Source organism: Meles meles, chromosome 19, assembly GCF_922984935.1.
Source record: "Meles meles chromosome 19, mMelMel3.1 paternal haplotype, whole genome shotgun sequence".
NCBI lineage: Eukaryota > Metazoa > Chordata > Mammalia > Carnivora > Mustelidae > Meles > Meles meles.
In genome coordinates, this window is record NC_060084.1 from 18474510 (window position 1) to 18500211 (window position 25702).

Genomic DNA, 25702 nt, shown 5'->3' on the forward strand with positions numbered 1-25702 from the left:
GTAAGTACTTGTCAAATAAAAAAATAAAAATTTAAAAATTTTAAAAATCAGTCTCTTGGTTGTACTGGCCACATTTCAAGGGTTTGATAGCCACATGTGGCTAGTATCTACCATACTGGAGACATTGTGGATATAATTATCTCCTGTAATCAAAAATTCCCCTCTGTATCTTACCTATTTACATTTCCTAATGTTTCTGAAACCTGAATAACGCCAATAATAATGCAAAGTTGCTTAAGTTATTTATTTGAGAGAGAGAGTGAGCACAGTGGCACAGGGGGTCGGCGGGGGGGGGGGGGGAATTGGAGAAGATGGAGAGGGAGAGAATCCCAAACAGGTTCCATATTCAGGGGGGAATGCAACGTGAGGCTCAATCCCAGGACCGAGATCGTGACCTGAGCCAAAATCAAGAGTCGGATGCTCAACCGACTGAACCACCCAGGTGCCCCAAAGTTGGTTAAATTATTCTAACCAAAAGTTGGGATTTATATATTTTTTAAGATTTTATTTATTTATTTGACAGAGATCACAAGTAGGCAGAGAGGCAGGCAGAGAGAGAGGGGGGAAACAGGCTTTCCTTCAAGCAGAGAGCCCGATGTGGGGCTGGATTCCAGGACCCTGAGATCATGACCTGAGCCGGAGGCAGAGGTTTAACCCACTGAGCCACCCAGGTGCCCTGAGATTTATATTCTAACCCAAAAGTTGAGATTTAACTTAAGATAGCAACTGTTTTAAAAGTATCCTATATTGAAAAAAACCAAACTACCATTTTGGTTTTTTGATCCCACCCTACAATTTTAATTTTCTGGTCTTGACACATTTTTGAAATGCTATATATGGCACCTGGGTGGTTTGGTTGGTTAAGCATCTGCCTCCCACTTGGCTGGGCTCCTCGGTTGGGGTCTGGATGCCAGGGAGAGGGGATGGAGTCCCTTGTCAGGCTCCCTGCTCAGTGGAGAGTCGGCTTCCTCTCCCTCTGCCCACTACCCCTCCACTGCTCGCACTAGCTTGCACTCTCTCAAATAAATAAAATCTTTTTTAAAATGCCATATATGTACGTGTGGTGGTGCTGTAAGAAAAAAAATGGATGCTATCTATGGGTAATCATGCCTTGAAAAATGCCTGCAAAAGACAATTATTTGGGAGATGAAAATACTATATTGTCTTGTAAATACACACACACAGACACACACAGATGTGGCAGTGTGCTGTGGTGATTTTTTTTTTTTTTAAGATTTTATTTATTTATTTGACAGAGAGAGATCACAAGCAGACAGAGAGGCAGGCAGAGAGGGGAAAGCAGGCTCCCTGCCAGCAGAGAGCCTGAGCGGGACCCGATCCCAGGACCCTGAGATCATGACCGGAGCTGAAGGCAGCGGCCTAACCCACTGAGCCACCCAGGCGCCCTGCTGTGGTGATTTTAAAAAATATTTCCACAAACCCTTTGACACACCACCCTTGAAGAGATGAAGCTTAATTCACCTCCATTTGAGTGTGGGCCTGACCCTGTGAGTCACCTCTAACATAGACTATAGCACCCCAAGATAAGGTTATTTTTTCTTTAAATATTTATTTCTGAGAGAGACAGCATGAATAGGGGAAGGGGCAGAGGGAGAGGAAAAGGAAGTAACCCTGCTGAGCATGGAACCTGAGGGGGGTGGGGGAGGGGAATAGGGGTGGCGCTCCATCCCAGGACCCTGAGATCATGACCTGAACCTAAGTCAGACACTTATCTGACTGAGCTACCCAGGTGCCCCCACCCAAGGTTAGATTCTTATTTATTTTTATTCTGTAAGAATTTTATTTGAGAGAGAGAGAACAAGCACAAGCAGGGGAGTGGGAGTAACAGCCTCCTCACTGAGCAGGGAGCCTGATGTGGGGCTCAATCCAAGGACCTGAGCCAAAGGCAGACACTTAACCGACTGAGCCACCCAGATACCCCCAAGGCTAGATTTTTTAATAAGACTGGGGCTTGCATCTTGAATCACTAAGCTCTAGGGAAAGCCAGCTGCCAAGCTGTGAGCTGCCCTATGGAGATACCCACATGGCAAGAAGCTGAAGGTCTCCGTTCTAAAACCTAGCAAGAAATCAAGGACTTTCACCCAACGGTCTCTGAAAAACTGGCCAGTCAATGACCAATTGAATGGGTTTAGAAGGGGGATCTTTCAACACTCAAGCCCTGAGATGACGGTAGTCTGGCTGTGCTAACAAACTGACTCTAACCTCAGCAGAGACCTTGAACCAGACCACTAAACTTAGCTTCTTTCAAATTTCCGATCCACAGAAACTGTGAGATGATTTTCACTGTTTTAGGCTGCTGGGCTTTGAAGCAATGTGTTATACAGTAATGCGTAATTCATACAAGGTTCATACAAAGCTTAAGGTATACATAATAAATAATTCATACCAGCTTCATACAAAGCTTGAAAAAGCTCCCCATTGCCAAATGAGGCATAAACCAATTAAGATATTTGTTTTCCCAAGCAGCCCCAAACTATCATATCCAAATACCTGTTTCTACAGATGATACACTTACTAAAACCATGATGCCGAAACAACTTTTGAAATTAACCCTCAGAGTATGAATCTTATTCTTTGGAATTTTGCTTAATGGTGCCAATTCACCATTTGTATTTGTTATTTGCAGTAAATATGGTGGTGATTAAGTTTTTTTTTTTATTTTAAAGATTTTATTTATTTATTTGACAGACAGAGATCACAAGTAGGCAGAGAGGCAGGCAGAGAGAGAGAGGAGGAAGCAGGCTGTCCGCAAAGCAGAGAGCCTGATGTGGGGCTCGATCCCAGAACCCCGGGATCATGACCTGAGCTGAAGGCAGAGGCTTTAACCCACTGAGCCACCCAGGCGCCCCAAGTTTTTTCCATTATAAATCAAGCTTAAGGCATGTTTCTAAAGTAAAAGGCTGGCATAGGAAAAATGCCTAAGTATGTTTTCTTTTTTAAGATTTATTTACTTATTTGAGAGAGAGAGCATGAGCAGGAGGGGCAGAAAGAGAGGGAGAGAGAATCCCAAGCTCAGTCCACGCTAAGCACAGGGTCAGGCGCAGGGCTTGATCAAAACCCTGAGATCACCACCTGAGCTGAAACGCTCAACCTACTCTGTCACCAAGGAGCCCAAGTCCCAAGTATGTTTGATACTGTGATATTTACATTGAAGGTTTTCTTTGGAATGAGCAGAAATGACCACTAGATGCCACTGTTGTTGTTTAAAGGTTAAAAAAAAGGATGAAAGAACATTTTGGAAACAACAAAGTCAATTTTCATATCATAACAAGCACGAGCACAGAAATTGTTGGGTTAGGTCAATGAAGAACCAAGACCTTTTTTTTCACTACACAGAAGTTTATTGTGAAAGTAAATGAAACATACAAACATACAGCATGGCTAACGGTGGCAAAAGCGATCTGGTAGCTTAAGGCAAGTTTTAATGGAGATGAATTTAGAAAAGATGATGCAATGATGTAATTTTGTTTAAATACAGATTATGGAAAAATATCAAATTGCATCAATAACTTAATAAAAGTTTTCAAAGCCTGCACTATTGGAGAAAAAGGACTCATGATCTTAATGCCAGCATTAAGACAGACAGAAGCACAGCGCTGAGCTGAATGACAGGAAAAATCGAGTATTTACAGAAGGATGGCAATATGAACATTTAATAACATTTGATCTTAGTTACTGGTGGAATGAAAGCCCTTAGCTAGAAGCTATAGAGAAAAATGTACCATCATCATGTTATTAAAAAAATTAAGTGCAGAAGTAAAAAACCAAGGAGCTCTGTGATAAAGGAACCTTAAAACACCACTTTAAGGGCCACTTAAAAGGCAATTCCCTCAGGGGAAGTTAGGGCACTGAGTGTGTAAACATGTGAGCTGCACAACACTAAATACCAACCAAATTCATTCATAGTACTTCGTTACACAAGATCAGCATGGTCTGTTATGATGCATTATTGTTTATAACAATTTAAACACACTCCTTACCATGCATGACTTCAAATATATAACAAATATTTTTATTTTGAGATACAGGATATGTTTATGAATTATATACAATGAAAGTCACACCTCCCTCATCAAGTATATATGTGTGTGTGTGTGTGTGTGTGTTTTAAATGCGATGACCTTATTCAGACTTCAGTTTCTTTTCTGAAATGACCATGTCAGTTTTTCAAACTCTTTAAAATAATGCCACTCTATGATGATAAAATACATTTTTGCAAAAATTCAGAAATGCAGTAACATTTAATGAATGTGACATGAAAAATATTTGTAAGGAGGTACCAAATGACTTAGCACTTTTTTCCAGTCTTGTATTAAAAACAAAGTTGCATCCAATTTGACAGTGAGCCTATTTAAAAAATATTCTTATACTAATTCATCTCAAAAGGTTCTATTATAGTCCTTTTGGAAAATACCATATATATAACCTGTGAGTTTTTTTCCATAATAAATGAAGAAAATGTATCCTCTGCACAGATGAACATTTTCTCTCTAAGACTAATTTTTCATCACCCAACATTGTTTTTACAAAAGCATGCATTATGAAATACACATAAAAGCAGCTATCTTAAACATGATTTTAATACAATATTACCTTGGTAGCTGATTCATCACTGTCTCCAGTTTAATGTGTTGTTACATACATGAAGAAGCTCCAGTATCCCTTTTCTGATTGACTTAAAAAAAAAAAAAAAGTCCCTGAATAAAACAGAAGCCAGCCTGCGACTTCTTTAGGCATTTCAGTGGAATATTATTACCATCTGTGGAGAATATCTCCACACAAACACATGATTACAGAACAAAATGTAAAACAGATCTGGGGCAGATTAGAGTTAATACCAATTAAAAAATTTTATGTTTAAGGAGAAAAGAAAAAGGAGCTGATTATCAACATTTAAAAGGATACTGCAACTTTAACAACTGTAAACTTTGTGTTGAAAGGCTGTGGCAGACAGCTCTATGCTACTAGGTTTTTAGCTTGTTTAAAATAATGCAAACACATCAGCAGTTTTAAAATGCCACAAACTATAAAAACACAGAAACAAAACAAATGACCAAGAGTGTCTATTTAAAATGAAGTTGTGTAACCAACACATCTAAAATTCCAAAAATAACTAGAACAACTGATTAGGGGGAAACCCTCTGATAAAAATTTAAATTTGACTTGTTTTTAAACGACAGAATCTTTTAAATTAAAATGGAGGAAAAAAAGAGCTTTACAAGTGGATAGTTTCAACTCACTAAAATAATGCCAACAAAGTAAGCTTGCATAGGAAAAAATTCAAATTACTGGCTACATGCATACAAAATTAGAAATGCAGGTATTATATAATCATAGTGCAAAACCATGGCAGTTTGTGATGTCCTGTTACTGCCGAAGGTTGAGAAATAGACCGCAGTACCTCCAGTTATCACAGTTTCTGGTCTTTTAATAATGATTATTTCTGCCAACTAGACACAATGTATATGTAAAGATGGGGGGGCACATCTGCTGTGCTGCTAATTAACGAAGTTTGAGGTCATCACCACCACCTAAATTGGAACCAGGACTAGGGTCTTGTTGTCTTCTTGCCTGCAATGACAAAATCAGAATTGGGGGTCAAAACATGTTTTGAAAATCCAAGTGCTAGATAAATAAAGTATAAGACACAGTAGCATTTAAAAAAAAGTTTACAACTAAAAAATTTTCAGCCAGTATCTCCGGATGTTAGAGGAAAAACAATTTAAATGATGTATTACATATTTTGCTGAAGTTTCCATAAAAACCAAGAATAAAAATCTCATATTCCAAAGAGCATTATCAAAATAGGTACTATGCATAAAAGAACAACAAATCTACATTTATATTTCTTGGACTACAGGGTTAAACATATTATTCATTCACCTTAGAATCAAAATTTCCCTTTTAATACTGAGCACCAACTATACGCTGGTCACTGTTCTAAGTACTTTCCATGGATGAACTGATTAAAACCCTGTCAGCGGGACTCCTGGGAGGCTCAGTGGGTTAAGAAGCTGCCTTCAGCTCAAGTCATGGTCCCAGGGTCCTGGGATCAGTCCCAAATTGGGCTTCAATCAGCGGGGATCCTGCTTTCACCCTCTGCCTGCCCCTCCCTCTACTTGTGTGCTCGGTCTCTCTCTCTGACAAATAAATTAAAAAAAAAAAAATCTTAAAACCAGGTTAGCAACCTGTAATATAGGTGCTACTGTTTATTTTGCAGTCACACAAAAGTCTACTAATGGTAGGACTGAAAAATGCAGTAGTGACTTTCATTTTACAGAAGAGCATCTCTACCAAACAAGTTTTAACTAAACAACTCTACCTCATGTAATAAAATCATTACTATGGATAAAGTATTGTCTCAAAAGCAAAAATGGATGCTCTTAGAGCTTCCACTAAGAAGAGCCACTTCAGGGAGGACACCATCTAAGAACAAGAATAAACAGAATTTTAACTGCTTTTGGTTATATATGTAAAAGTTAGAGGCCAGGTTCTATTTCTCCAAAGTAGAAATAATGGACATGACTATACTTTATAGATACTTTTATATAATTATGGAGGGAAGAAAGACCTGGAGTGCAACATGAAAATTTGTTACTAAACAAGTGCAATTCTTATTTGGCAGAAAGCGATCACAAGCAGGCAGAGAGGTGGCGGGGAAGCCGGCTCCCCTTGAGCAGAGAGCCTGATGTGGGGCTTGATCCCAGGACCCTGGGATTATGACCTGAGCCGAAGGCAGAGGCTTTAACCCACTGAGCCACCCAGGTGCCCCGATACTGAGATTTTCAAGTTTCACTTTAGAATAAACACTTCCAGTTAAACTACCGATGGCAGATTTCTTAATAGGGAACATCTAACAACAGGTCCTGTGTAGCACTCTCTGCTACTATAAAGTTTTAATGTAAACTAGTGCCCCTTTGGTCCACATACAACATTAATTCTCAGTCTCTTTCACAAATTCCAATGAGTGTTTCTTCCATAAGCTTTCTTTAGTGACTATAAATGGGAGTCAAGCACAAGCAACTGATCACATAAAAGACCCTGCTTCTTTTAGCAAGGGTTTTCCCATGTTAGACAATGGCTAGTCCATTTTATCAGTAGTTCAGGCAAAAAAGCTTGAAGTCACCCAAAGATCTCTTTCTCTCATACTCAATGGTGGGTTCCTACAGGTCTACATTAACCATGTCCTGAATCTCAGCACTTTTGACTACCTCCACCTCTTACCCTAGTCCATGCCACGACTGTTCTTCATCTGGATCTTGTGTGTAGTCACCTCTGGTATCATTCATACATATATATATGTGTGTGTGTGTACGTATGTATATGTATATGTGTATATGTGTGTGTGTGTGTGTGTGTATGCGTGCCAGTAACTGATACCATCCTGAAATCACTTGTGCAATCTTTAGCTAAATGGAATAATGTATTATAATCACCAACTGATTCTTCATTGTCTATGTCAATTGTCAGTTTTCGGAAACAAATCTAAGCAAAGACTGAAACATTCTGTTTTCACTTCTTAAGATCTAACACAGTTGTTACAGAAAAAGCATCCTTGACCTTCAAAGAAACATCTCAAGTCACACTTGTACTGAGGGATCAAGTTTGGTCAGAAGCTCCAGCAATGTTGTCATTTCTCAAGAGTATTACGTTTGGATAGAAACGACACTGCGCCTTGTTCACTTTGAAGCAAATCAGGTAAAACCCAACACTAACTTCTCTGTAGTCTTATAAACTTTGACACATTCCTCTAGCAGATTTTAACTGTTTTTATCAGCACACTGCTCACTAACTAAATTTTATCTTATTTTTTAAAATTAACAACTCTTGGGCGCCTGGGTGGCTCAGTGGGTTAAAGCCTCTGCCTTTGGCTCAGGTCATGATCCCAGGGTTCTGGGATTGAGCCCCGCATCGGGCTCTCTGCTCTGCGGACAGCCTGCTTCCTCCTCTCTCTCTCTGCCTGCCTCTCTGCCTACTTGTAATCTCTGTCTGTCAAATAAATAAATAAAATCTTTAAAAAAAAAAATTAAAAAAATAAAATAAAATTAACCAGTCATGTTAAAGTTATGCTGCAATGTACAGACTGAGAAAAATCAATCCTAATTATGTGTTTACAGGTCACTACTAACCTACCAATAATATTTTGTCACAAGGATAGTTCAGCTTTTGTCTTGGGATAGGAGTAATTTTCAAATTATTTTAATAATAATGGGATGACTTCATATGAGTGATGGCCTTCATCAGCAGTGATCAGCAGCTGAAGGTCTCCCTTCTGCTCTTGGCTGTGCAGAAGTTGCTATGGGTTTCTTTGTTTAAAATGTATTTTGGTAAAGGCACGGAGAAGGTAAAGTTGCCTTGTTATTTACTTGTGTTTTCAGTTTATTTACACTGTGAAGAAGGAATTAGGAGGATGTAAGGGAAGACACTGTGAAGGAAAATAAAAAATAGAACAGACGAGAGAGCTGGCGAAGAACTTCAGTGTGTGAGCAAGAGGAGGAGTAAGAGAGCTGGGAGATGGGGAGGAAATTTATTGTTTTCGGAGGGAAAACAATTTATTGTTTCGGAGGCTGTCACGTGAGAAAAACAAACACAGAAACAGACTTAGGTTCAGTGAAATAGCTTCCACAGGACTGGTATTCAACAACTGGATGAGATTTCTAATGAAAGCAAAATGTTTTAGACGGAATTCTACGAGTAACTGGCTAGACTAGATGGTGGCTAAGAAACTCTGAACTTGATTATTATAAAAGCATAAAGTCCATGATTTCTAGTTTCTTTTCCTCTGTCAGTCCACATGGGCTCTTGATTCTAACTTACTAACAGCTATTTCAGAATAGGGGTTTAATATAAAGCAGACACAAGCCTGTTCAGAATAAAAATCTGTTTTTAATATTTATAAAGAATTTGGGATGCCTGGGTGGCTCAGTCGGTTAAGCAGCTGCGTTTGGCTCAGGTCATGATCCCAGAGTCCTGGGATCAAGCCCCACATCAGGCTCCTTGCTCAGCGGGGAGCCCACTTCCCTCTCTCCCTGTTCTGCCTGCTCTGCCTGCCGGTCCCTCGCTTGTGATTTTATCTATTTGAGAGAGCGAGCAAAAGAGCACAAGCAGGAGGAGCAGAAGAAGAAGAACCAGATGTGGGGTTCAATCTTTGGACCCTGGAATCACAACCTGAGCCAAAGGCAAAAGCCCAGTTGACTGAGCCATCCAGGTGCCCTTAATCTAGACATTTTACTGCAGAATACAGACCTCTTACTACCCATTGCTCCTGTTTTCTTTCTTTCAATATATATTGCCCAGAATCATGGCAAATCCAGTTTTGAGGAGGCAGTCATGAGAGGAGCCCAAAATGGAGTGACAAAGAACAGTCACCAGGCACTGAGTTTTCCCTACTGGCCAGGGCTGTGCAGAAGTAGCCAAGAGCAGGGATGCCCAAATGAAAATGAATAAAACTTCTTGGTTGTTTCCCACTCTTGTTATCCAGATTACCAAACTCCTGAAAACTCTTTATGAGATAATGCCATAATACTTAAAAATAGCTCCAACTTACTGAGTGTATACTATGTTCACATACTGTGCTGACTACTTTATGTCTGACACTTGACTAAACGTCAGAGCACAAAATTACAGAATCTTAGAGTGGCAAAGGACATGAGACATTTAGTTCAACTCTAATCTTACAAACTGTGAGCCTGAAACCAAGAAGGTTAAGTGATTCCCCGAGGTTGCATCATTAGCTGGTCCCAACTACTAAAGCTGGAGGAGTAAAAGCCAGATATTTTAAGTCCTAATATGACAGAAGATTGTACTTTCCCTGAATGCAAAAAGGTAAAGACCAGGTCAGCAGACAATCATAAACACCTGTCAGGTAAGGAGACTGCAAGAGCCGGTCTAATGGTCATGTCAAAAAATATAGTTCTTATAAAGCACACAACTTCAGGAAAACTTGACATATAAAGTGTTATTTCAAAATAAAACAGAAGTGGTACTGGGTATTTACCCTAAAGATACAAATGTAGTGATCCGAAGGGGCACGTGCACCCGAATGTTTATAGCAGCAATGTCCACAATAGCCAAACTATCGAAAGAACCTAGATGTCCATCAACAGATGAATGGATAAAGAAGATGTGGTATATATACACAATGGAATACTATGCCACCATCAAAAGAAATGAAATCTTGCCATTTGCGACGACGTGGATGAACTAGAGGGTATCATGCTTAGTGAAATAAGTCAATCAGAGAAAGACAACTATCATATGATCTCCCTGATAGGAGGACGTGGAGATGCAACATGGGGGGTTAGGGGGATAGGAGAAGAATAAATGAAACAAGATGGGATTGGGAGGGAGACAAACCATAAGTGACTCTTAATTTCACAAAACAAACTGAGGGCTGCTGGAGGGAGGGGCGGTTGGGAAAGAGGGGGAGGGGGGGTTATGGACATTGGGGAGGGTATTTGCTATGGTGAGTGCTGTGAAGTGTGTAAACCTGGCGATTCACAGACCTGTACCCCTGGGGATAAAAATACATTATATGTTTATTAAAAAATAAGAAATAAATAAAAAATTAAAAAAAAATAAAACAGTGGAAATAATCTACATTTCCAGCTGGAGACTGGGATGACTCTAACACTTTAGCTATGTGATCTTAGACAAGTTTCTTATTCTCTTTCAGCCTCAGTGTCTTAAGAATCAAATGTAAAACAAACACTGTGGTATACATTGTCTAGCATCTAGAAAGTAATCACACTGTCATTATTACAACAAAGCTGCTGCTCATCACTTATGTGATTTATGTATATGTATATATATGAACATTTGAAATGTCAAGAAAAAAAAAAAACAACCACATCCTCCCAATAAGACTCATTTTTACAAACTAAAACAAAGTTAGAACAAAATAAATTTTAATGAAGCTTGCGTCTATGATAGCAAAGATTTTTTTTTAAAAGATTTTATTTATTTGAGAGAGAGTGAGTGAGAGAGCACATGAGCAGATGGACAGAAGAGGGAGAAACAGACTTTCTTGCTGAGCGGGGAGCCTGACATGGGACTTGATCCCAGAACCCCGGGATCATGACCTGAGTTAAAGGCAGATGCTTAACCAACTGAGCCACACAGGCACCACACAAAGACTCTCCTTTTCTCTTAGTATGGGAGAATGCAGATCTAGTATCTTCCTCCTCCCTCAACAATCCTCTTCCAGTCCTCATTCTTAGTCTGAGTTCATATTCCTCCGCTTCACTCTCATCAACTGCCTTTACCCAAAAGACATGTTAGGAAGGCCTAATATAGACAGATTAAAAAAAAAACAAAACTTCATTTATTTGTTTGACAGAGAGAGAGAGATCACAAGTAGGCAGAGCAGCAGGCAGAGAGAGGGGGAAGCAGGCTCCCTGCCGAGCAGAGAGGCCAATGCGGGGCTCGATCCCAGGACCCTGAGATGGTGACCTGAGCTGAAGGCAGAGGCTTAACCCACTGAGCCACCCAGGCGCTCCTAGGCAGGTTTTTATGTTAATTTGTCCTTACACAAAAATGAGTGTTGGTACAGTTAAAGTGATTTGAAAACTGAAGTCTGTGGGAATTTAAAATAGTGGCTGAGATTTTTTTTTTCTCGGACCACACAGACTCGAAGGCTCCAAAAACATACAAAACACAAATACAAAAACCACATAAAGCCTTTCGCCTGTTTTTATTTCTAAACAGTTTCCACCTAAAATTCTCCTATGATTTGCTGAATTGTATTAAAACTGCCTATAGTAAAATAAGCAATAATTATTTACCCATTCTCTGACATTAAAGACAAGTATTTATTTGCTAACACTTTATAAACTAACCAGATGAAAGCATTTTCTCCATAATGACAGAGAAAATCTCTTTCAGCACCCTGTCACCATCCAGACGAATTAAGAGCCAACAGTACGATATTACAGTTTTAGAAAGTTAAGAGGCCAATCAAGTTGAAGGCAGTCTCTAGACATAGGGAGTGTACATGAGCTGCTATCAATAACACAAGCAGCCTTCCAATATATTTATGACCAGGCACTCATTCTGTCCTTTATTAACCTCGATCTCTTACAAAATCCCAAAGTAAGGTATTTGAATTACAGTTATACAGATGTATGACCTGAAGAGAAGTGTCATCAATAATGTGTCAACATTTTCAAATCATGGAAAGAGGCACTATGTGGCAAGAGACAGCAATGGGCAGGCACTTCACAGAAGAAATGTCTATGATTATTTAATGTCTAATTTTTATTAAAATAATAGTGCACAGATCATCTAAATAGTGCACAGTTACATCTAAAGATGTAACTTGATGAATTTCCCATTAAATGAACACACCCATGTAACTAGCACCCAGATCAAGAAATATAATACTACCCAAACTTTGGAGGCTTCCTTTGTGCTTTCCCCTCTCCCTCGTCACTACTCACCCCCTGGGTAATTGCTATCTCCATTTCTAACAGAACCCAGAAAAATTCAAAACCCTTTACTGTTGTTAAAAACCGAACCAAAGGGGCACCGGGGTGGCTCAGTGGGTTAAGCCTCTGCTTCGGCTTGGGTCATGATCTCGGGGTCCTGGATTCGAGCCCCGCATCGGGCTCTCTGTTCAGCAGGGAGCCTGCTTCCCCCATTTCTCTCTGCCTGCCTCTCTGCCTACTTGTGATCTCCATCTGTTGAATAAATAAATAAAATTAAAAACAAAAAAAAACAAAGAACCAAAACCAAACCAACAAAGAAAACAACCAACACCAGAATACAAAATACCTTGGCAAAATATCTCTGACTTTCACAGTCTAAAGTTAGATATGCCAGCTTTTACTGCCAGTCCGGATAAACTGTGAGCCAAAGTGAATAGAAAGAGGAAGTGAGCCCATTTTAAGAGTCAGATACTATGCTGGCAGCAACCTGGGTAGGACCTTAGCCCTGGTTTTATAGACGAGGCTCACAAGGATAAGTAACTTTCCTAATGCCACAAGACAACAAATAGGAGAGCCAGGATTTAAAATCAGAGCAATCTATTACAAACCTCATGGTCATTTTATTACATCAAAGGTTCTTAAGTTACATTTTGTCAGTTACTGGACTCCATGAAAACACCCCAGGGACTACAGAAGGAAATTAGAGTAAATCCCACCCCTGCTTCACTCAGAGCAGTACCCCTTTTATCTGTTATATACATTGGGGTTCTCTATAAATTCAAATGAAGGGAAGATTTCACATTTTAAGAAAAAACCCATATGCCAGAAGATACAGATAGCAAGTTCTAGCATCTTCTAGTTCCATCATTCTGTGTTAACAATGAAAACAAATTTTCTTTCTTTTCTAAAGATGTAAAAGATGTACAGGACACAAAATTCAGGGGCATCTGGGTGGCTCAGTGGGTTGAGCCTCTGCCTTCGGCTCAGGTCATGATCTCAGGGTCCTGGGATGGAGCCCCACATTGGGCTCTGTGCTCGGCAGGGAGCCTGCTCCCCCCCGCTCTCTCTGCCTGCTGCTGTGCCTACTTGTGATCTCTCTCTCTGTCAAATAAATAAATAAAATCTGAAAAAAAAATTCAAAAGGTCTAAAACATAAACAGTGAAAAGTAATCACCCTCCCATGTGGCCCCTAGATACCTGACTCACCTCCACAGTTTTCAGTTAGTTTCCTACATTTCCTACTAAAGAGAGACAAGTATATGCATGTACTCCTATTTAAAAACCACCCAGAGGGCAAAGATATTATACAAAGCGTTACGTAGCTCTTACATACCCTTTTGCTGTACATCAAAGATTTAACAGTATTTCAACAAGGTTACTAAAATATACAATGTTTCTTCATCTTAATATAGTTTTCACTTGCCAAATTAATGATAAGCTGCTATCACCTCTGAAAGGTAAAGAAAATTATCACACTACTAAAATACCTTTTTCCAGAAAATCAGAGAAAGAAAGTGCTAAATCCCTAATGATGGATTAGGTATGGAAAGCCATCCCTCAATGATGGATTAAAAACTTTCTAAATTTTACATAAGGTAAAATAGACACATGCTCAGGGAGTTTTAGAACTGATTTCAGGTTCAAAGACACTGGCACAAATCAAAGCCTTTAGTAACCTTATCCTTACGCATGTATTAAATGCTCGAGCACCACCACTGCAAGGTTAGCACCACGGGGCCAGAGGCCTCAGAGGTTATCCAAACAGGGGTGGGACATCCCTAAGCCGCTGACCTGCCAGGATCTCACACTTCCAAGGACCATTTACTGGGTTACTGCCACCCACGAGTTACCATTTCTCCTCGGCCCTCGCCTCCAGTCAGACATCAGGACCACCCACTGGAATCATTATTATTCTTTTTGCCTCAGCTTTTTCTTTTCCAGGCAAATAGTTTCTAACCTCTCCTGGCAGGTTTTATTTTTCAACTTAATCATCTTTATGGATGATGTGGAAATTCATTTCCCAGTGCTAGGCTGTATTTGTAGAGGCCTTTTGATTAGGAAACTGGTTTAAGTCTTCACTTCTCTTTCCATTCATCAACTACTTGAAAGAGAGCAAGTCAATTAATTTTCCTCGGAGTCTCAGATTCCTCAAGTATATTAAGACTATTAGAGTATATGGCATCATGTCCCCTGTATATGTTTCAGTTATGGGGGGAGGGACAATATTATGGACAATAATTTTTCCTAATGTCGTCCCCTTTTAGGAAAAAGAAGGTAAACTGTAAGAAAATAAGATTAGAAATTTCTGTGGATTTTTTTATTTTTATTTTTTTAAAGGTTTATTCATTTATTTAAGAGAGAGAAAGCGCAGTAGGGAGGGGCAGAGGGTAGGAGAGTCCCAAACACACTGGGCAGGGAGGCTGAAGTGGGGCTTGACCTCACAACGCCCTGAGATCACAACCTGAATCGAAATCAAGAGTTGGTCACTTAACTGACTGCGCCACCCAGGCGCCCCATTATGGATTTTTTTAAAAGGAAGCAAAATACATATGCACAAAGTACCAAAAGACACGCATACCCAAAACTCCCCTAAATGACTGCCAGTGTAGCTCTGGAGTCAGATTCCAGCCCAATTTTGTAGATGGCAGTTTTCTATAAGAACTGATGTTAAATTATTGCCTCAAGGGACTATGGCATCTTAAATTATTGATGATAATCTAACCATTTTTTTCTATGCTCCAGGTCATAATGCAGGGAAAGTGCTCTGATACACTTAAGAGAACTAAAAGGTTGTTCTTAGCCAGGTAATTCAATTAACTAGAAACAGCACTGTGGTAGAGCTTTTAGTGCTAAAGAAGTATTTTAGAGCTATTATTCACTGTAGGCATACACCAGCCAACCACCACACTAAGTGCTTTTACAAGCATTTTCCTATCTAATTCTCACAATTTCTATGAGAAAATAAGCTTAAGAGAGATTGGCAAGTGATAGAGCAGGAATCCCCACTAGGCCTGACTCCAAAGCCCATGCTCTCAAATCACTGACATAAAACTCACTGGAAAACTATCTGAGCAACAAATTATTTAACACCTCTATCAACAGACAATGCTTTTATTCATATACAAACATAAACATACATACATATACATTCACACACCAGAATGTTTTTCAAGTAGCATGATTTTTAAAAATATGTATTTTTATTTATTTATGACAGAGAGAAATAGCGAGAGGGGACACAAGCACAGGGGAGCTGGAGAGGGAGAAGCAGGCTCCCGGCCCAGCAGGGAGCCCAAGGCAGGGCCTCGATCCCAGGAGGCTGGAATCATAACCTGAGCCGAAGGCAGACACCTAACAACTGAGCCACCCAGGCGCCCCCAAGTAGCATTATTTATAAGAATAATCAAGCTAGGGGCGCCTGGGTGGCTCAGTAGGTTAAAGCCTCTGCCTTCAGCTCAGGTCATGATCCCAGGGTCCTGGGATCGAGCCCCACAACGGGCTCTCTGCTCCGCGGGGAGCCTGCTTCCTCCTCTCTCTCTGCCTGCCTCTCTGCCTAGTTGTGATTTCTCCCTGTCAAATAAAAAAAAATAAAAAAAAATAAAGAATAATCAAGCTAGCATTTATGACAACTCTTAGTGTCACTAATCTACAATTTTATTTAAAGCAAAATATATGCAAAAACTTAATTATTCCATTAATTATCCAAGTTATTTTTCAAATATAATGTAGCCAAAGAGCACTTTTTATAAAACAATTCTTCTATTCATTTAAAATCACATTGGCTTGTTCCAGAAAGACTGACCAATCCTGTTCTCAGACATGACAAGACCTCTTACTGCTTCATGCCTTTGCAAACACTGTTCTTTCTGCCCAGAATGCTCTCCCTAGCTTGTCCAGTAGGCAAACTCCCACTCTTTCTTCAAATTCCTGCAAGGGTATTCCCCTGTGAACTCCCCAGGCAGAGGTCCTCATCTACACTGTTCACTGTTCCCCTTCTGAACCTCCATTATGTACAGGCGCTGCTAAAGTAGTCTCCAATGTTTATATATCTATCTTCCCTCAAGACTGACAGTTGCTCAAGGACAGAAGCCATCTTTCCTTCCCTCCTTCCTTCCATTTTTAGAGAGAGAGAAACAGAGAGTGTGAGAGCAAGCAGGGTGTGAGGGGGTGCGAGGCAGAGGGAGAAGAAGAGAGACTCTTAAGCAAACTCCACATCCAGCATGGAGCCCGACTCAGGGCTCGATCCTATGACCCCAACAGTCATGACCTGGGCTGAAATCAAGAGTTGGAAGTTTAACAGACTGAGCCACCCAGGAGCCCCTGTGCATTTTCATCTATGTATTTACCAGTCCCTAATGCAGAATCCAGGACAACATAGTTGGGGGTTGTGACTTAAAACTTACCTAATACAAACCAGCAAATTACAAACATTTAAAACTTTTCCAGAGACCAGTAACATGTATTATTCTACTTTGACTAACTTCTAGTCTACCCTGTAACTCTAGTTTTCAGAAAGCCAGGATAAGAACTATTTTCTGAAGATCTACATTAGACAACTAAACACAACACACAAAACACTGTGGTCAGGGTGCCTGGGTGGCTCAGTGGGTTAAGCCTCTGCCTTCAGCTCAGGTCATGATCTCAGGGTCCTGGGATTGAGCCCCACATCGGGCTCTCTGCTCAGCAGGGAGCCTGCTTCCCTCTGTCTGCCTGCCTCTCTGCCTACTTATGATTTCTCTCTCCGTCAAATAAACAAATAAAATTTTTAAAAAACAAAACAAAACAAAACGCTGTGGTGGGTAATGTGAGGGTTAAAAAATCAGGGGCCCCCATCTCACTGGGAATCTATAATAGAGGACAGACATGTTTTTAATTGTTTCAACATACTGTTCTGTAAGAACAATAACAAAAATAAGTGCTCTGGAAACTATAAAGTGGAAGGGCTAATAACAGTGAAGCAGGCTGGAGAAGGGACCAACAGAACGTTTAAGCTGGATTTTAACAAATGGGTGGAAAGGTACATTATCAGTCAGGAAACAGGGGCGCCTGGGTGGCTCAGTGGGTTAAAGCCTCTGCCTTCGGCTCAGGTCATGATCCCAGGGTCCTGGGATCGAGCCCCGCATCGGGTTCTCTGCTCAGCAGGGAGCCTGCTTCTTCCTCTCTCTCTCTGCCTGCCTCTATGCCTACTTGTGATTTCTGTCTGTCAAATAAATGAATAAAATCTTAAAAAAAAAAAAAAAAAGGAAACAAACAGCATTAAGCAAAAAGATTCAGAAGTATAAGATAAGTGCATATTTTATGTCTAAAAACTTCTTACTACTACAGATACAAGCAATCTGCAAGAAAATGTCGTGGGGGGCGCCTGGGTGGCTCAGTGGATTAAGCCGCTGCCTTCGGCTCAGGTCATGATCTCAGGGTCCTGGGATCGAGCCCCGCATCGGGCTCTCTGCTCTGCAGGGAGACTGCTTCCTCCTCTCTCTCTGCCTGCCTCTCTGCCTGCTTGTGATCTCTCTCTCTGTCAGATAAATAAATAAAATCTTTAAAAAAAAAAAAAAAAAGAAAATGTCGTGGGAAGTCTGATCACAAGAGTCAAAAGCTTCAAAGAAAATAAATGCATTGCATAATATCCTCCTGTCTCTTCTTCTAGCTAAAAAGCACTATATTCTTGGGGGTACCATAAGTTGCTATCACCCTATTAGATTAATTCATTCACTGACAAAGGGAAATCTCAATCATTAAAAGATAATTCTATTTTATACACTAACCACTAAGTAGCTTGATTTTTTTCATTTATTCTAAAAAATATATTGTCACATAGAGGAATACACACACACACACACTTTTGTGTTAATTTAAATAATAGTGTAATAATAACATATAATAATATTGTAATAATAACATAATTTTATATAATTATATAAAATAATATAAATATAATAATATAATAATAATGTAATAATAACATATAATTTTGTGACTGGAAAACCCACAAATTTTCTGTAACACCAATTGAAAAATTTTAATGTGTTAAAATACATTTGACATAAAAATTACCATCTTAACTATTTTTAAGTGCAGAGTTCAGTAGTGTTAAGTACATTTACAATGTTGTGCAATTTGCAGAACACTCTTTAATGCCTGGAAATTATTTTATTTATTTATTTATGTTTAATTTTTGTTTTTTTTAAGATTTTATTTATTTATTTGACAGACAGAGATCACACATAGGCAGAGAGGCAGGCAGAGAGGGAGGAGGAAGGAGGCTGCCTGCCGAGCAGAGAGCCCAATGCAGGGCTGGATCCCAGGACCCTGAGATCATGACCCGAGCTGAAGGCAGAGGCTTTAACCCACTGAGCCACCCAGGCGCCCTGGAAATTATTTTATTTAGTTCATGTACTATAATTATATTTTAATTCAATTTCTTCTGATTATCAAAGATGAATATGTGCTTTTTCCTATTCTTAAATGAAATGCTCATGTTGATAATTAAGCTTATAAACTTGAAGAATATATTAACATTTAACAATATCCTTTTCAAATACACTAGTTCTCATCTTGATTATTTTTGTTTTGTCAGAGTATATTTTTTATACAAATTGGAGTTTTGAACAATGTATAGATACTTTAAATATAAATCTTATTATATTTAAACTCTGCTTAAAGCAGGGTATAATTTTATATAGAAAAAAATCCATGTCAATTAAAAGTCTTATCAAATTCAAACACTGGGTAAGACTAAACTTCAGTGTTGAAAACAGAAGGAGGCATGGGTAATAAAACTAAAAAGACACAAGGAAGTGATCAGTATAAAAACTGAGGTAATAAGTACTTTCGAGGGGAGGAAGAAGGTCATAATTCGATGCCCACATGGAGGAGGCTTCTGGGGTAGCTGTCAAAGTTTGACTTTTTTTTAATCTGCATGCTGTTTTCAGGATGTTAGCCTTACAATAATTAAGCTACATATTTCTTTTGTGAGTATTTCTATCTCTGTACCATAAAAAAGTTAAAAGAAAAATGGTTTAGGTTAGGGCGCCTGGGTGGCTCAGTCGTTAAGCGTCTGCCTTTGGCTCAGGTCATGATCCCAGAGTCCTGGGATCCAGCCCTGGATCAGGCTCTCTGCTCAGCAGGAACCCTGCTTCTCCTTCTCCCCCTCCTCCTGCTGTGTTCCCTCTCTGTCAAATAATAAATAAAATCTTTAAAAAAAAAAAAAAAGGTTTAGGTTAATTCCCTTCTTTGAGTAGTTTGAAAATATTAAATACTGCTCTAGTAAAGAGAATACACAAATGGTCAAACATTACACTTACAAAATCAAGACATTCATAAAAAAAGTAGTATTATTTCCAAAGAGTTTTAATAATGTTCTAAAAATATCTATATGATAAAGTAATTTTTACAAATAAGACAAAAAAGAGGAAAGATATTTGGATCAATTAAAAGAATATATATATACGCCTGGGTGGCTCAGTGGGTTAAGCCGCTGCCTTCGGCTCAGGTCATGATCCTGGGATCGAGTCCCACATTGGGCTCTCTGCTCAGCAGGGAGCCTGCTTCTCTCTCTCTCTCTGCCTACTTGTGATCTCTCTCTGTCAAATAAAAATTTAAAAAAAAAAAAAAAAAAAGAATATATACATGACAGTAAATCGTTTTTATGAGGATCAATAAATGAATTCATGTACAACCTTAAAATTAAGACTGTCTCTTTATAGCAATTACATTCAATGAACACAAAACTTTTGACAAATGAAAGACAAAATTAAATTACTTATAAAAAACATTATGCACAAACATGACAAAGAGAGCCTCAGAGGTTGGGGTAAAGTACTAACCAGTTACTGCCAGCAGCTGTGAACCTCTCACCTCCATTTCCTCCCGATGAGACCTGTCTCTGTCTTCAAATTCACGTGTCCTTCTCCGAGCCTCTTCAAAGGCCTGTTGTGCTAATGCATCCTCCTGCTGGGGGAATACATGAAAAGGATATTTTAATTTTGATTTACAATAAAAACTTACAATTTGACAGTGTTTGCTTCTTGGAGGAAATGAATAGTTGAGTATTTCTCCAAATATGAAAACCATTATAAAAAGGCTAATGTTGGAGCTTCCTCCTCTCTCTCTGCCTGCCTCTCTGCCTACTTGTGATCTCTGCCTGTCAAATAAATAAATAAAATCTTAAAAAAAAAAAAAAAAAAGATAGGGCGCCTGGGTGGCTCAGTGGTTAAAGCCTCTGCCTTCAGCCCAGGTCATGATCACAGGGTCCTGGGATGGAGGTCCCCTGCCCCGCATTGCACCGCATGGGGCTCTCTGTTCAGCGGGGAGCCTGCTTCCCTTCCTGTCTCTGCCTGCCTCTCTGCCTACTTGTGATCTCTGTCTGTCATATAAATAAATAAAATCTTATAAAACAAAAAAGATGTAACAAGTCTATACTAATCCTTTCCCAATAAATAAAGATCTACACATGAAGAAAATCCAGATACCTGAAACTCACTGCATCTAAGGGACAACCGATTTAAACTTTCTCTTTTACTCCCCTTTAGCCTCCATTCACGGCACCACTCATTCATTTCTGCCAGCAATCTGAGACATCTTTGGCTCTTCACTCTCCTGTCTCCATAGAGCCCATCAACCACCAAGTCTTAGCCATATGATCTCCTAAGTACTTTTGGAAACTTAATGTGTCCTTTATTTTCTACATTTTCCTAGTTCAGGCTTCTAAGATCACTTATTAAAATTACTGCAAAGGTCTCTTAACCAGTCTCTTCCTGCTTCCCTTCTGTCATCTCCAATCTACCACACAGCCGTCAGAGCATGCCTGAGGCACAATCTGACCACAATACCCCCAACTTAAAAAAAGCTCTCTCATTGTCTATAGCACAGGATGCTCAACCTTTGCAGTCACACACTTCTTAATACTAGGATTTTTTTATGGTACACTGGAAGAAACTAAAAGATAAAAATACCCAAAAGTCATCAATATTCACCTTCCTAGATTCACTGCAGCATGGGATGACCAGTAACTCAGTTCTAACCAATCAGACGGAAGCATAAGTCACCTAATGGGGCTTCTAAGAAAGTTATTTAAGAGACATTTCATCTTTTCTCCTTCCTATGAGCTGATGCTATGCCCAGAGACAGAGCAGCCATCGTGCAAACACAACGGAGATGTAATCACACATTGAGCATAGCACAGCAGGAAGATGAGAAGACCCACAACCACTGTAATGTAAATGTGTGCTGCACCTATCTGGAACATACCTACACTGCTTGGTATTGTGTTCTGTGTGATGCATGTTTTATTTGTCACTATTAGTATGGCTGTTTAATACTTAAAATTGTCAATGATAAGACATCTGTAACTTAAACAAAACTGAAAGGTGTAAAAAAAAAACACAAAAAAAACATGAAAGGTGTAATCAAATTTCTATTCTTTGATGCATTTACCAGCTTTATGACCCAGGGGAAGGCATTTCATTTCTCTATGCCTCAGTAAACTCACATGTAAAATGGGCTTAGTAGTAATACCTACTTTGTAAGACTGCTGTAAAGATTAAATAACATATAAAACATGCTTAAGCATACCATTGGACAGCATACAATAAGTGCTATTGATTATTTTACAAGCATTTACAGGTATGTCAAATTTACACCTCTGACTAAATATCATTACACATTCCTACTGTATTCTCAGAATATACCATATAAGCTTGAGGTACCTGCAAAAGAACACTGTCCCCAACTCCCAAGGGCTTTCCATTGTTTAGTTATCAACTGGGACACATCTACTGGTAACAGGGTACTCCTGTCCTGTACATTCAATCACTTTTTCATTCATTCTACAAATGTTTGGGTCTTTATTATGTCCAAGTCACTGTGCTAAGGTGTCATGGATACAATGTGACGGAACAATCGTGCTTCTCACAGTCTCTGGTCTAGTGGGGCAGGGCGATGATGAACAAATAATTACAAAATCAATATATAAATGTCAAGTGTAAGTACAGTAGAGGAATATTACATGATGAAATGAAAGCATATAACATGAAATGTGATCTAATTCCCTAAGGAAGTTATTAGCCACTAATGTATATTCTAGCAATGGTCACAGATTTTTATTTAACTACAAGAAAGAAAGTATTATTACTAATAGTTATAGTAAAATAAGCCAAGAGAGATTTGGTAGCTCTCTGGTTTCTTTGTTGTTGTTGTTGTTTTTAAATTTATTTGACACAGAGAGAGAGAGATCACAAGTAGGCAGAGAGGCAGACAGAGAGAGAGGGGGAAGCAGGCCCCCCACTGAGCAGAGAGCCTGATATGGGGCTCGATCCCAGAACCCTGAGATCATGACCTGAGCCAAAGGCAGAGGCTTTAACCCACTGAGCCACCCAGGCGCCCAGCTCTCTGGTTTCTAACTCCAGCTTCTGTCTGAGTCCTTTCTAGCAAGAGGTGAAATGTATGCGCAGTGAACAGTCTGCACTTTAATTTCATTTTTTTATTTACCGGTTTACATATTTAAAGGTTTTATTTATTTATTTGACAGAGAGAGAGATCACAACTAGGCAGAGAGGCAGGCAGAGAGAGGGGTAAGCAGGCTACCTGCTGAGCAGAGAGCTGGATGCAGGGCTCAATCCCAGGACCCTGAGATCATGACCTGAGCGGAAGGCAGAGGCTTAACCGAGCCACTCAGGCACCCTGCACTTTAATTTTATAGATGATTAACAATGACCAGTGTTATTTTTAACTAACACCTACCCCCTTCAAGGGCATTACAGGGAAACTCCTGATAAAATGACATACTCACCCATAAAGTTTGCTCAAAATGGCTAGGGACAACTCATTCTATCCGATCTCAGATGGCAGTGGGAGCAGCTGTTGACACTCTCGTCCCCACAAGCTACTTGTTACACTACGGTCTTAACCATGATTTGTCCAAAGGAGTCAGGTGTAGTCATCATAAAAGGTGGGTGTAGTAAAACCCATTATGGCAAATAAAGGCTTTGCAGTCCTCTCACACAGCATATACAGAATATTCTCAACATTCTTGCTACAGTGATTCTGTCTTCATTGTATTGCCTAAATCTCTAACTATATTCATTTTACAGTTTAGTAATATCTTTCTGCAGCAGTGAATTTAAAAACTGGAAGTACAGGTTTAATGAAAAATTAAGAATCAAATTCATTTCCAAGAAAGCTGATGATGGAACAAGTAATTTGCATAAAATAACGACATTTACTATTCTCTGTGAAGACCAGAATGGTATCACTGATCACATGAAAACCAAAAGAAATAAAATTGCTGAAGAAGCATCAACATATACTTCAAAGGCGACAATTTAACACGAGCAGCTGCAACCGGTACATTTAACATCACTCTGCAAAACACAACTTCATTTAAATCAAGTGATTTAATTCACTGACAAATGACAAATGATTCAAATCACATTATCATGCACATACAGAAAGCAAAGCTGTTTATGTGCTGATTTAATTAAAACCTTGCCAACAGCAAAAGGACATCAGTTTTACATCAGTGTCAACAGGTATGTTAAACAGGAAGTCTGTTAATTCAAATAATGGTTCCATTTTTCTAACTTGATCATAGAACCAAAATTAAACTTTGGTGTGTGTATGTATGTATTTATATTTATTTGAGAAAGAGATCACAAGTAGGTAGAGAGGCAGGCAGAGAGCAGGCTCCCTGCCAAGCAGAGACCCCGATGCGGGGCTCAGATCCCAGGACTCTGAGATCATGACCTGAGCCAAAGGGAGAAGCTTAACCCACTGAGCCACCCAGGCGCCACCCCCCCTCCCCAATTAAGCTCTGTAAAGTTCATTACATTAAAGATGTAATATCTTTTTTTTTTTTTTAGGGTTTTATTTTTAAGTATTCTCTACAATGGGGTCTGAACTCACAATCCCAAAATCAACAGTTGGTGCTATACTGACTGAGCCAACCAGGCCCCTGAAACATCTTTTTTTCTGACTGCCAAAGCAAATTAATTTAAAAAGTACAATAGGGAAGATAAAATTATTTGCTCTTATATTGATAATACAATTGCTGGTGGAGCACACACTGTATAAAGAGTAACATTCCCAGGATGCCTGGGTGGCTCAGTCACTTTACTGTCTTTTTTTTTTTTTTTTTTAAGATTTTATTTATTTATTTGACAGACAGAGATCACAAATAGGCAGAGAGGGAGGCAGAGAAAGAGAGAAGCAGGCTCCAATGCAGGACTCAATCCCAGAACCCTGGGATCATGACCTGAGCTGAAGGCGGAGGCTTAACCCACTGAGCCACCCAGGCGCCCCAGTGTCTGACTCTCGATTTCAGCTCAGGTCATGATCTCAGGGTTTGTGAGATCCAGCCCTAAGTCCAGTCCCGAGCTGGGCATGGAGCCTGCTTACAATTCTCTCTCCCTCTGCTCTTCCCCTCTCTCTCAAAAAAAAAAAAAAAAAAAAGAAACATTCTCAGTGAATTTTTAAAAACAAACAGAGGGACTCCTGGGGTAGCTCAGTCGGTTGAGTCTCTGGCTTTTAGTTTTGGCTCGAGATCATGATCTCCCAGTGGTGGGATCTGAATCAAACCCACCTTGTGCTCTGCACTCAGCAAGGAGTCTGTTTGGGATTCTCTTTCTCTCTCCCTGCCCCTTTCCCCATCCTCATGCACATGGGCAATCGCTCTCTCAAATAAATAAATAAATAAAAATCTTTTAAATACTATGAAATAGAAATTTACTAGGAATAAGATGGAGCACATGTAATTCATAACTGTATCCAAAGATAGTCTGCCAATCATTTAGAAGTAATAGTTGTATAAATTAGAAATTTGTGTGTCTATAAAGTAATAGAACTGTAGAATGTGATAAAGCTGATGTTGAATATAAAAAACTCATCAGAGGGGCGCCTGGGTGGCTCGGTGGATTGGGCCGCTGCCTTCGGCTCGGGTCATGATCTCGGGGTCCTGAGATCGAGCCCCACGTCGGGCTCTCTGCTCCGCAGGGAGCCTGCTTCCTCCTCTCTCTCTGCCTGCCTCTCTGCCTACTTGTGATCTCTCTCTCTGTCAAATAAATAAAAATAAAAAAAAATCTTTAAAAAAAAAAAAAAACCAAAAAACAAAAAACTCATCAGAACAGTACACCCACATCTTGGATTTTAGAAAATTTGAGTCTTCTTCGAGCAATGACTCTGAAATCAACACAGGTCCTTCACTGGCACTGAACTTTTTATGGTAAATGAGTATTCAGTTACACCTTGTTCAAAATTTGCTG

At 39.5% G+C, this 25702-nt stretch overlaps 1 protein-coding gene across 4 annotated transcripts in view; it reads right to left on the reverse strand.

The window, feature by feature from the left end:
- Positions 1-3349: 3349 nt before the first annotated feature.
- The window catches only part of CBFB (core-binding factor subunit beta), a 59609-nt gene continuing 37256 nt past the window's right edge, over positions 3350-25702 (reverse strand). For 2 of the 4 annotated variants that reach the window (XM_045988583.1, XM_045988581.1), the window contains 2 exons: positions 20304-20399; positions 3350-5592 (listed from right to left, as the gene is read on the reverse strand). In XM_045988583.1, coding sequence (XP_045844539.1) covers positions 5524-5592; positions 20304-20399 — 165 coding nt within the window. In that variant the 3' untranslated portion in view covers positions 3350-5523. Of the gene's footprint in view, positions 5593-20272; positions 20400-25702 lie in introns of all 4 variants that reach the window. The other 2 variants (XM_045988584.1, XM_045988582.1) reach the window with 1 other exon arrangement.